This window comes from Phalaenopsis equestris, unplaced genomic scaffold, assembly GCF_001263595.1.
Source record: "Phalaenopsis equestris unplaced genomic scaffold, ASM126359v1 Scaffold212490, whole genome shotgun sequence".
NCBI classification, from domain to species: domain Eukaryota; kingdom Viridiplantae; phylum Streptophyta; class Magnoliopsida; order Asparagales; family Orchidaceae; genus Phalaenopsis; species Phalaenopsis equestris.
In genome coordinates this window covers 865-14,930 of record NW_018231416.1, presented here as the reverse complement: position 1 = coordinate 14,930, position 14,066 = coordinate 865, and the positions used below count along the sequence as shown (strand labels likewise).

Here is a 14,066-nt window from a genome sequence, read left to right as displayed (position 1 = left end):
CTGTGGCATCTGAGACATGGTTTAAGTCGGCATCATGACTTGTTTTGAGGTGTAAATAAGTTCCTTGATTGTTTTCTCTTTCAAGAAGCTGACAGAAACAAGAGAATGTAAATTATTAAGAGCTTAATTTAGCCCAGATAATGTTTATTCTTTACTATTACCTTTTTGAGGTGTGAGATCTTTAAGTATCTATAGTTGATGTTATGATTCCCTTGTTTAGGCGTATTCATTTAAACTTATATCTTTTGATTGCTTTTAATTTTCAATTTTTTTATTAGTTTTATTTGCAATGTGGTAAATTTTAAAAGTGGGAGTTATGCTGTCTTTAGCCATCTGTAGTAAAAAAAAATACAATAAATAGGTTCTAAAGGGGAAACCTTGGCTGGAAATAAAATATTCTTCTTTTGTTGAGAATGCTCCTTTGCTAATGAGAATGAAACTTGGTTGCTTATATGAAGGCCAACCAAGTCTAGCCTTGCAATCTGACAATGCTTAATGATACAGGATTTTATGACAATTATAATGAAGGAAAATTTAGTCACTATAGACATTTGAAATGACTTTTATAGTTACAATTGAGATTTTGATCCTTTAACAAAGGATTTATGACATTTTAATTAGGATAGACTGAATAAGGGTATGTACAACGGACTTATAGAAGTTTTCTATTTCGTTCTAAGCACTAGCATAGGATGAACAAATTCCTACAAAGAACAATTTTAAAAAATTTTATGAGTGCATTTACAAAATTTATCCACCACATAAATACATACTCTTGCTTAATTTAAAATAATGATGCACACTTACATTTTTCTTTATCAGCAATGACAAGAACTTTTTATCCGTGAGTATTTTTTTGCTCTTCTAGCGAAACATCCTTGGTGGCGTATCTTCGAGAAACTCAATCCTTCTCCTACACAGTTTTGGAATGATTTTAGAAATTTCAATTTTCCTAAAATAAATAGTTCAATTTTTTTTATTTATGAAGAATTTATACAAAAATTTATGAGTACAAGTTTTTTCCCTTCTAGTATTAGAAGATTTTGAGGTCTTCCTATTTTAAGTCTTTTGGATTTCCTTTCCAACGTTGGTTTGGAGCCGATATGCTTGCCATATTACTAATTAATATTAAAAGGCCTTCTCATTCTAATTTGAGTTTGTCGATTGCATACCATATGTAGGGTTGTTATGTACAAGTATCATCAAGCCGAGTGGAACCGAGTATGTCCTAGATTGAATTTGGCTTGATAATATTATAAGTTTTTTTATGTTTGATTCAAGCTCTTAAGCCAAGCTTTCGTATGTATGTTCATATTTGATTTGTTTAATATTTTAATAATTATATATGCTTGTACTTTACTTGTTTATTTTAATTGGACAATTACATCAGCTAGTTAATAAACAAGATAAAAATTTAAATGAGTATTTGACTTTTTATATAAATTTATTAAAAAAATATTTTTTATACATCTAAATAAATAAGCAATAGAATAAATTTTGAATTAGTATTCAAGTAATTTTCTTGTAATCAAATAATATAAATAAATCCTAACAAATTAGTTCATTGAAATAATTAAATAAGTTATTGCATTAGATTAATATGAATATTGAAATTAAATTATTATATGTTACTATTAAATTTATAATTAAATAATATTTAGTTTATCAAATTTTATTTAAATAATATCTCATGTAAGTATAATTCATTTAAGAAGTTATTTAATGAACACTAAATGAGCTTTTTCGTGAACATAATTAAATAAGTTAAACCTCTTTATGTTTAGTTTATTTAATCTTCGAGTTCTTAAAAATGTTCAAACTTGTTTATTTATTAATTTGAACAAACATGATCAAGCATTAATTGAGACATGTTCCAATAGTTCATCAAGTGCATTGGTTCATTCACAACCCTTACAAAATGGCTGCTACTTCAACCTTTTGAAGAACCGAGTCTCTTGCTTGAACTTGTTTATCATGAACATTCATATTATAATACTTTACAATCTCTCCTTATATTCTAACACAGTTCTGTGGTGATCTAGTTATAGTAATTTAACTTTTTGAAAATTTACGTCACCTAAAAATTTCTCTCATGAGTGTTCACATTATAATACTTCGTAACTTGCCTTCGAATTTGTTCAGAAACATGTTGAACCAGTTGCGTAAGGTGTTCCTCCATATTCTGCAACTGTTCGTAGGTGAAGTTGTCATTGTAATGTTTATTTTGTGGAGTTCAATTTCTAGAGTTTGGCGGACATGTGATCTGGCTACTAGTTCTAACCACTTCCCCTCTCACCAAATCAAAATTATTTAGCAAGAAATTTGTTGAACCCATTTATAGAGTATGAAATTAACTTAAAAATTGAGAAGAGTGAAAAGAGGAATCTAATCTTAATTGATGAACTTTAATTATAGAGAGTTTAATCAACTCCTTTCACTCAAATGGGTGAATCAAACCAGACGAGATAGGTTTCACTTCGAGAAGAAGGCTAAAATTCTAGAGTTTAGATTTGAATTTTGGTTCAAAGTCCAAGATCCACGGTTCATTTCTATATGCCTGAAACCTAGCCTTTCATTTTTAGCATCTTAACACAACATATTGTTGAATAATCATAATAAATGCTATTGTGAACTATATTGTGATTCAGAAGGCTACTCCTTTCGTTCTTGGAAATAATTTGAAGAAATAACTTGAAGAGTTCTTTGCTATGGAACTAATATTACTGCCATGTTTATGGTTGGTTTGCAATGCTATCGTTCTTGGAAAGAACACTTCAAGTCTTTTCATGAGGTGGTTGAAGGCTCACTGCGTTATGCAACATTGTTGGTTAACATGCTGCATGCGAGCCATAATTGTTAGTAAGGATCATACTCAGGCTTGAAGTGTTTGTTGGAAGCCAATATTGACACTTCATCACTAAGTTTATTTATCTACATTGAAATTCCCTTTTGTCATCTGCGCCAATTTTGTTTCATGGATATAAACGTTTTCAAAACTTGAATATGTCAAAACCAATTTCTTTATGGGCTTAACTTGTAAGAAGTGGCCTTTTCAATCTATTTCTCGTAAATGAATTAATTATAAACGTTGGTGGTGGCTTCATCTAATTCAATTTTATGTAAATTTTCATCCATGCACTAATCATCTTTTAGGTTTCTGACCACTTTTTGGAACATTGAATCCATAGTCATCAACAGCTGGTTCGGGAATATTGGTTCTGGTAAAATATCAATTTTTTAAATTTCCTAATACTAATTTGCGGAGTCAAACTGCTGTATATATTCATTTCTCCTCATTCTTTTAGATATATCAGGTCTAACAATTTTGTACATGACATGGTGAAATCATGACTTGATTGTCAGTTTATATCTTTCTCCCACTCAATTTCCATGCCACATCAATCATTCTTTTGGCCCTCAAGTGGGTCTGGAGTTGGAGTCTTATCTTGGATTTTGGGTTCGATTATCTTCTGGTGGTGCTATTTACAACTTATACTTTGGATATCTTACATCCCTTATTATTGCATGTTGCAATATTTTATTACCACTTTTTTGTATCTATAGGAGAGCTTCGGTTGGATTTTCTTCCAACACAATTAGGTTTTTGGTGGCAGTAGTGACTGATTCTTTTGCTAATTTTTTGTTTATGATTGATATATAATAAACTATATTGAGCATTCTAATTATAAATAAAGAGATTCAGGCATGTACAAAATTGAGATTCAGGCAGTAATGACTCCTAAGTATGGCAGTAATATTTATAAATAGCTTTTGAAACATTTAAGTTTCTGTTATCAACGATGTGAATGGTATATTTGCTATACTTATATCTGAAAAGATATGTTTGTTGTATACTTCAGTGTGCACATGTAATGGCTATGGCAGTTCAGAAAATATTCCCAAATTCCAAGGTTACAATTGGTCCTTGGATAGACAATGGATTCTATTATGACTTTGACATGGAGCCTTTAACTGATAGGGATTTGAAGAGAATAAAAATGGAAATGGTAAGAATAGTGTGAATCATGGTTTGAAGGCCACTTAATTTTTTAATTGGGATTTGCTTATCATTTCAGGGCACGGAATTTATTTCTTGCATCATCTGTAGGATCGGATCATTAAGCGCAATCTACCTTTACGGAAAGAAGATGTTTCCAGAGAAGAAGCTAAAAACAGAATATCAGCAATCAATGAGCCTTACAAACTGGAGATCTTGGAAAGCATCAAGCAAGATTCTATTACTATTTATCATATAGGTTTGATAAGCTATTTTATTTATAATCAAAAGTGTCAAAATAGCTCAAAGATTCTTTGCAGGGGGGGCATTTTAGTCCCATAGTCTCTCGAAGTGTCAATTTAGTCCTTAGATTTTTTTAATATGGGCTGAAATAATTCCTACGGAGGACTAATTAGGAGAACTATTTCAACCCCAATTTAAAATATCTGGGAACTAATTTGACATTGTTATAGACTCCGGGAGTAATATAAATAGTCGGGGAACTTGTTTGACACTTTTTATTTTTGTTTCTTTTCATTTCTTTATCTATCAGTCAAATCTTTGCTCATTAAGATCTACTGAAAACAGGAGATGAGTGGTGGGACCTTTTTGCCGGCCCCCATGTTGACTCTACTGGACATATTAATGCAAAGGCGGTTGAACTTGAATCAGTTGCTGGCGCCTATTGGAGGGGAGATGAAAATAGGCAAATGCTGCAAAGGATATATGGTACAGCATGGGAGACTGAGGAGCAGCTAAAAGCATACCTTAAATTTAAAGAGGAAGCGAAGCGGCGTGATCATAGGCGTTTGGGCCAGGATCTTGATCTTTTTTCTATTCAGGTCTTCTTCTTAATTTTAGAATTCTTATACTGTCAATTTTTCTAACCAAATAGCCTTATGTGTTCTCATAAATTATGGTTATAAATATTTGGTTCTTTCTCACATGAATGGGTTGCAAATTCCAGTATCATGTAAACTTGACTAATTAAACAAGTTTACTTGAAAGGTTTATAAATATTACTGCCATAGTTGGGAGTCAATACTATGGAACTAATTTGACAGATCTGCTCTTTTTAATATTTTAATCGGTTATATTTTTCTATGCCATGTTCATTCATCTTAATACTAATTGTTGAAAGCTAACCTTTAAACGCTTGGCAAGCATCATTGTATTTCTAGCTTCATGTTGTTGAAAAAATGACCTTCCAGTTAAGATCTTGCATTGTGTAATAATGTTAGTATTTATGATATCCTGCCAAAATATTTTTTTATTTGGATGAATGTTCTTTCTAGTTTAGTTATTTATTACCTCTGAGAGGCAGATGCTGGTGGTGGCCTGGTGTTCTGGCATCCTAAAGGTGCCATGGTTAGGCACATCATTGAAGATTCATGGAAGAAAATTCATTTACAACATGGTTATGAACTTCTCTATACTCCTCATGTTGCGAAGGCAGATCTCTGGAAAATTAGTGGGCATTTAGATTTCTACAAGGAAAATATGTATGATCAGATGAATATTGAAGATGAACTCTATCAGCTTCGGCCCATGAATTGTCCTTACCACATTTTAGTTTATAAGCATAAGCTGCATTCATATAGGGAGTTTCCGATCAGATTGGCAGAGTTGGGAACAGTATACCGTTATGAACTCTCCGGTAGCTTGCATGGCCTCTTTCGTGTGAGAGGGTTCACCCAGGTTTGTCTTTCTCATGATTTCTGTGTATGATGGATCTAATATAGGAAAATATGGATTATTTTTAATTTTGATGTGAAATATGGTCATTTGTCAGTTTGTAAAGCCTTATCTTGTAGCATGTTCTATTATAATTAAGGTCCAATGATCATGTAATATGTGGACTATAAAATTGTGATTATTTAAATGAATTTGATGCTTTGCATGGCTTCTTCCTCTTAAAATTTGTTTCAAGTGCCTCCATCTTGGCTGTGCGAGATTTGTTTCTCTCTCTTCTATCTTCAATCATTTCAAAGCTTCCAGAAGTCTTCATTGTATCTCTCTCTCTCTCTCTCTCTACAGAAGATCCATGTTGTATTTATTGTTTATTATTGTTTATTATTGTTTGACGGCTCGTCATGTTAATAAATCTTTTACACAGCTTCCGTAATGAACTGACAATATTCTGCTCATGCAGGATGATGCACATATATTTTGTTTGGAGGAACAAATCAAAGATGAAATCAGGGATGTACTTGATTTGACAGAAGAGATATTGCTTCAATTTGGCTTTAGAAAATATGAAATAAACCTGTCAACTAGGCCACAGAAGTTTGTTGGCAGTGATGAGATATGGGAGAAAGCAACTAAAGCACTGAGAGATGCTTTGAGCGATAAAGGTTGGGACTACCAAGTAGATGAAGGTGGTGGCGCATTTTATGGTCCAAAGGTCGATCTCAAAATTGAAGATGCACTTGGGAGAAAATGGCAATGTTCCACTGTTCAGGTCAATCATGCAAAATTTTCTACATGTTATTTCATGAACACATTCTTAGAGATCAAAGCTTTCTTTTTTTTTAATCAAAATATCATTTTGATAGTAAGTAAAATTTACTGAGGAGCTTTTCTGTGTGACTTTTGCAGGTTGATTTTAACTTGCCTCAGCGCTTTGACATTACTTATGTAGATTCCGATGCTCAAAAAAGACGACCTATCTTGATCCATAGAGCTATTCTTGGGTCCTTGGAGCGGTTCTTTGGCGTCCTTATTGAACATTATGCTGGCGTTTTTCCACTCTGGATCTCTCCTATCCAAGCTCGACTTTTACCTGTCACCGATTCTGAGGTATGATCTAAGCATGTATCGTTTGGTTTCTTTGTTAATAATTAAAGTATCTTGGCATTACAATTTACCATGTAGATTCTGAGCCTTTTTTTATTAAAATAATTAACCTAAACCGGAGCATGGGACTAGGAATGCAGGCCTTTTGCGAGTGAATGGTTTAAGAAGTGTGCATAATGTCAAATAAGTAATGGGGCACTTACATACCACCCAACACCTAAACTTTTGATTTTTACATTTACATCATGCAAATCTTTCATATCACATCAAAAATATCAATATTTTAACTTCTAGAAAGTGAAATACATCTTTTCATGCATAAGTAAGGTAGCACATATGGAAAAATTGAAGTTTAGATGTTAGTTATTGTTATAAGTTATATTAGAAAATTATTTATTCATTAGAAGTTATAAGGATTAGATTTATTTCCTAATATAATTTTATTCTCTTTCCTATTTTATATTTAATTCCTTGGATTAAAAGTTATTTCCTTTTCTATTTTATGTTATTTCCTTTATCTCCAAATATTTAATATGAATTAATATGAATTGATTAATTGGAAATATTAGGTGATATATCTTTCCTTTCATATTATTTCTTTTTTATTATTTTTCCTATTTAAGGATTCATGTAATGGTTATTTATACCTCATCTCATATCAATGAAATAAATTTTCTTTAATTCTGCATTATTCTGAATTTCAACATAGTATGAGAGCCTAAATTCTAACCCTAGCCTCCATTCCTTCTTCCAGAACCACCAGACTTCCTTCCTTCCATCCTCCGTGCAGGAGAGGGACAGTCATCTTGGTATTTGAAACAACAAAATTTTCTTCTCCCTGTAGGGCCTGCATTTTTTCCTAGCAGTCGTCCCCTCTAGCTATTTTTCCCAACCACTGGCCTGCTCTGCAGCCGGCTAGCCCTTCTCGATTTTCAACACAACCGCCGGTCTTCCCTGCAAGTAGCTACCGAACTTCCCTGCAAGCACAACCGACGGTCTTCTCCGCCTGTTTTTTGTAGATCCTTCCCACTGTTTTTTGAAGCATGCTCTCTGCAGCAGTCCGGCTTCCGACTTCCCTGATTTCCTCTGCTTGTCCAAATTTTTAGTAGTCGGCTTCCCAGTTTCCAGCAATTTGACTTTCTTGATTTTCTGCAATTCGTGGAGGAGGGAGTGGTTCTGGCCTTGGTTCCCTTCTCCTTGAGAGATTATATGTCGGTTATGACAAAAAATCAAAGCTTGGTTTTACTGTTTACCCATCGCCCTAGGTGTCCACATCAGTTGTTGAGCCTTACAGTAGTGTCCTCTCCACACACTCCCTTCTAAAGCACACCGATGTTGCCATTCTCCTAGATAATGAAGCTATTTATGACATTTGCAGGCATTCTCTTGACATTATTGAGCGCACTACATACACCAACTTTAATCGGCTGGCTTCCCAGGTGATTTCATCCTTCACTGCCTCCCTTAGGTTTGATGTCGCACTGAACATGGATGTGACCAAGTTTCAGTCTAACCTTGTTCCATACCCACGGATCCACTTCATGCTTTCATGCTACACTTTATTATCTCAACTGACGAAGCATATCACGAGCAACTCTCTGGTGTCGAAATCACCAACAGTGCCTTTAAGCCATCCTCCATGACGACCAAATGTGATCCCCACTATGGCAAGTACATGGTTTGTCGTCTCATGTATTAAAGAGATGTGGTGCCCAAGGATGTGAATGCTACTATTGTCACCATTAAGACCAAGCACGCCATCCAATTACGCCATCTAGTTTGTTAACTGCTACTTGGCTGGCTTTAAGTGTGGCACTAATTACCAGTCGCCTACTGTTGTTCCTGGTGGCAACCTCGCCAAGGTGCAGAGAGCGATTTGCTTGATATCTAACTCCACTAACTTTGAAGAGTTGTTCTTTCGCATCGATCATAAGCTTGATCTTATGTATTTAAAGCGTGCCTTTGTGCATTGGTATGGTGGTGAGGGCTCCATCGTTTTTTTCCTATTGCCCAAAAAACTTCACGTAGCTCCTTTCCTGCTACCTGAACTCTACAACCGGAAGTATCCTGTTACATGCCCTCTTCAGTGCAAAGTCTTTTCCTCCAGAGATTTTCCCTTGCAGGATGACCTTCTCTGGAGCGTTTCTTGCATTAGGCCCTCATCTAAACTTTTTCCTACATCAGGCCCTATTTCGGAATCCTTCCTGCAGCGGACCCTCATTCTCCTTTAGAGTTTTTCCTTTTTCTGCAAGTCATATATTGCAGCTTTTTCTGTTAGTTGTCTACTTTCCTGCAAACTTCCTTGCAAACTTCCCTGCAGCATTACCCGTAGGAGTCTTCTGCTTAACTACATACACTGCAGGAATTGCAATGAAAGACAATCACAATTGTCCACTTTCCTGGAAATTTCTCTATAACATTACTTATAAGAGTCTTCCGTCTACCTCCAGACATTGCAGGAGTTGCAGATAAAGTAAATCACAGTTGTTTACTTCCCTGCAAACTCTCTTGTAGTATTACCTGTAGGTGTCTTCCGTCTCCTACACACTGCAGAAACTGCAGTCAAAGACAACCTGTAACATTACCTGTAGGAGCCTTCTGTTTAACTATATGCACTGCAGGAATTGCAATGAAAGACAATCACAATTGCCCACTTTCCTGCAAATTTCTCTATAAGATTACTTGTAAGAGTCTTCCGTCTATCTACAGACATTGTAGGAGTTGTAGACAAAGTCAATCACAGTTGTTTACTTCCCCGGAAACTCTCCTACAACATTAGCTGTAGGTGTATTCCGTCTACCTACACACTGCAGAAACTACAGTCAAAGAAAACCGCAGTTAACTAGAAGTTAGTTTTTTCTGCATGCTGTCTATTTCTCTGCAAATTCCTCTGCAACATTACCTGTAGTAATCTTCTGCCTACTTACAGACACTACAGGAACTGTGGTGAAAGGCAACTGCAGTATGGGATGAAGATTTCAAGTTTTTTCTCACAGGATTTTCGTCGCTCATTGTTTATGATTTCAGATCTAAGTTGAGTATAGTTTTCAACCATGTTTCAACTTGAGGGGGGTATTAGAAGTTATATTAGGAAATAATTTATTCATACTAAAAGTTATGAGAATTAAATTTAATTTCTAATATAATTTTATTTTTTTTCTATTTTAAATTTATTTCACTGGATTAGGAGTTATTTTCTTTCTTATTTTAGACTTTTCTATTTTATGTTATTTCCTTTTTCACCAAATAATTAATATGAATCTCTTAATTAGAGATATTAGGTGAAATATTTTTCTTTTCATATTTTTTTCTTTTTTATCATCTTTCTTATCTTAGGATTTATGTAAGAGTTATTTATACTCTCTCTCGTATCAATAAAATAAATTATGCTTAATTTCGCATTATTCTGAATTTCAACAAATATGTAAATACATTAGAATTGAGTGGTATGCATGTAAATCTTCATTAATTTGAGCATTTATATAGATACCACCTAAATTCCTATGTATATTCATGTCTAACATCTAAAGTTTACTTTTCACATTTATAACACTTGAAATTTTCATATTACATTAAAAATATCAATATTTTAACTATAAAAAGTGAAATAGGCCTTTTCATAAACAAGCAAGATGGTATCTATGTAAAAATTGAATTTTAAGTGTTGGATACGTAAATACGTAGGAATTAAGTGGTATGTATGTAAATCTTCCTATATATTTTTTGCGTCCAAGTTTTGTTAGTAAAAAATGGAACCAACATTTTCGGTAGGTTGTTCAAGCGACGCTTTCTGCTCCTTTTTCTATCCTGGATGCATTTGATTAATAACTCATTTACCATCAGTGCTTTTGACATGAATTAATAAATTTACAGGCAACATTTAGGAAAGAAGACTCAATGTGAAAACCTTTTGTTTGTATATATTTCAGGTGAACTACTGCAAGGAGATCGTTTCTTCTTTGAAATCAGCCGGCATTCGCGCCGAGCTTTTGCATGGCGAGCGCCTACCAAAGCTAATAAGGAATGCAGAGAAGCAAAAAATTCCTCTGATGGCAGTAGTTGGACCAAAGGAAGTTGAGAGCCGGACTGTAACTGTGAGGTCGCGTTATGGTGGCGAGCTGGGAACTATGACTGTTGATGAGTTCATTAATGGTGTCACGTCCGCTGTTGAGAAGAAGACCTCTTGGTAGAGAAGCCTGATCGTACTTTCAGAAGTTCTGAAGATAAATAAACGAGTTCATAAACCCAGTGCATGTTCTGTCTGAAAAATATCGAAGTTCCTTGTGAATTCTATCCTCCTTTAATCTTCTTCTTATGTTTATTTCTTTGTTAAATTGGAATATATTTGAATATCTGTTTAGTTATGTCTGTATTCGTCTGATGGAACTTATATAAACACTCTTTATTTATGAAGCATATGCTTAATTTTAGGAATAAGAGGATCGAGAAATTAATTAGAAAATATAATATTATGCATAGATTCTCTACTGCTTATCATCCCCAAACTAGTGGTCTAGCAGAAACATCAAATCGTGAAATAATTAGAATTTTAGAAAAAGTTGTAAATCCTTATAAATTGGATTGGTCTGCTATATTAGATATTGTACTATGGGCATATAAAACTGCCTATAAGACTCTTATTAGAATGTCCCCATATAAAATTATTTTTGGTAAAACATGTCACTTACTAGTAGAGTTGGAACATAAGGCATTTTGGGCTATTAAGAAATTTAATTTTAATCTAAAGGATGCCGGTGAGAAAAGATTAATGAAACTCAATGAACTAAAGGAGATTAGAAATGAAGCATTTGATAATGCAAAGATCTATAAAGAGAAAATGAAAATATGACATGATCAGAAGATTATAAGAAAGAAATTTAAACATGTACAAGAAGTTCTATTTTATAATACTAGATTGAGATTATTTCCAGGAAAACTGAAATCTAGATGGTTAGGATCATTCAATGTTATCAAAGTCTACCATTATGGAACTCTTATTGTTAAAGATCCTAAAACTAGAAAGATATTTAAAGTTAATGGGCATCGATTGAAACATTATTATGAAGGGTGCATGCCATAATTTAAAGAAATTTTGAGGTTGAGTCATCTTTAATAAACATTGGTACGTCGGGCTGATGACATTAAACCAAGTGCTTTGTGGGAGGCAACCAATAAATATATATATATATATATATTAGTATTTTAAAAAAATCTAATTAACTACAAGGCTACAAAGATTTATAATCAATTAAAATATTTATTAAGAAAATTGAATAAAAATTATTAAATTAGATTCAAATTTATTAGTAAATTTTTTAAATCTTAAATTTTGGGACCATCAGATCGGATGAATGATCAGATTTTGAAAGGAAAAATCAAAATTTGGGTTATTCAAATTTACACATAGCAAACCCCACTCCAAAAAGAATATTTCTGGCTTCTCAAAACTTTGAAACTATTTAAAATCAAATCTGGGGCCATTGTTGAGGGTTAAAAAGCTAAACCGGGACCTTAAACCTCAAGACGGGCTCTTTGGCCAGGCGTGACCATGCCCAAACGGGCGTGATTACGCCAGGTGTGACCAGCCGTCACACGCATTTGCATGTGATAGCTCCTTTTCCACTTTTAACCCAATTCGTCCCCTTGTTTCTTATGCTTCTTCTTCTCGACACCCACAATGCCGCCTAGGATAAACCCTTGGGAGGCACATATCAACCACAAAACACTCAGATTCGGATACTCCTCCTATCTTAGGTGAGATCTTCAAAGCTTTTATAGTTTTACCATGAGTTTTGGGTTTTCTTTTCCTACACCTTCCTAAATCTTCCACCCACAATGCCGCCTAGGATGAGAGGAAGGGGAATCACCTATTATGATGATAGAAAATTTGTGAGTTTAGCAGCCTCCCAAAGATATTCTGTTCCTATTTTGAGGAAGAGGCTAATTCCTGAAAGAATTTTCTAAACACGGGTCTGAGATTTAGGCTATGATAGTGAGCTAGGGGTGGCGTAGATTTTGTGCCATGTAGCTCCTGTCGTCATCCCTACAGTTCAAGAGATTTATGCAATGTCAACAAGTCTGTTAACGCGCAAGTTTTCGAGCAGGATCAGGTTCCTTTTGATCCAACTACCATTAATCTCCTATTCTGCCTCAACGACATTCCCAAAAGCGAATATTCAGAGTTTGATCTCCAGATTATGGACGATGTGGAGATGGTGAAGCAGGACGACGACTAGGGGAGGTCTGATGGGTGCTTTTGTTTAATGTTTCTGACATTTTTTCATTGTATTTTGAACTACTCATTTGTTGTATGATGATGCCTGGACTATGTATAGATTTATTACTTGCATTTCTGAATTTTTAATATACTATTATTTACATTTCTTGACTGCACTTGACTATGTAGTATTTTTTTTTTTGGACTATGTATTGTGGTGATATGGTAGCACTTTCCGTGCTTTTCCTTTCATTATGCTCGAGAAATATTGTTGTTTATACAGATCAAACTGAGAGTTTCAAAATTATTTTGGATGCAAATGCTCATTAAAAAGGAAAATTAATGTTATTTTTGAATTAACCAATTTTTTACTTTAACAAACTGCTTTCCTAAGTTTAGTAAAATCTCTAAATAGTTAAAAGTGTACAATTAAATATTTATGCTAGTTGAAAATATTTTAAAACTCTTAAATTGATAACCCGAACCTTCACATGAAACATAATACATCAATAAATTTTATTAAAAAAAATTCACAAATCATCAAAATTCACAAGGAAGATTGTGCATTCAAAGCCTTAAAAAGAATTGTGCTCCACCCGATATAATAATTCTTAGTTAGATGTAGCAAAGAGAAATAATATATATATATATATATATATAGTTAGATGTAGCAAAGAGAAATTATATATATATATATATATATATATATTAAAGGAAATCGATATTTGACATAGGCCCAAATACCGATTTCCCAGACCCTAGGCCCCATGATGAGAGCCCGCGCCAAGTGCCTAAATTTTCGAGAACCCAACGCCACTTGGGATCCAACCCATGACCTGAGTGGACTTACAGTGTACCCCACCAACCAGCAGACCACGACTTACGACACACACACACGCGCGCACACACACACACACACACACACACACACACACACACAGATAGCTCGTGGCTCCTTAAGCGTTAATAAAGTAAAAGTGGGTACAAAATAAGGAGGGATAGTGGATCCTCAACTAAAAAGCAAAATAAAATACAATATTCTCCTAGGGTTTCCAC

At 34.1% G+C, this 14,066-nt stretch overlaps 1 protein-coding gene and 1 pseudogene across 1 annotated transcript; both read left to right on the top strand.

The window, feature by feature from the left end:
* Positions 1-3,860: 3,860 nt before the first annotated feature.
* On the top strand, positions 3,861-11,219 carry LOC110036908 (threonine--tRNA ligase, chloroplastic/mitochondrial 2-like; the record flags this gene model as incomplete). Its single annotated transcript, XM_020741459.1, is given in 7 exon segments — positions 3,861-4,007; positions 4,109-4,256; positions 4,586-4,839; positions 5,318-5,695; positions 6,150-6,458; positions 6,596-6,796; positions 10,723-11,219. Coding segments are annotated over 7 exon segments (1,698 nt in total), but the record flags the coding sequence as incomplete, so codon positions are not given.
* On the top strand, positions 7,939-9,024 carry LOC110036907 (annotated as a pseudogene).
* Positions 11,220-14,066: the final 2,847 nt, after the last annotated feature.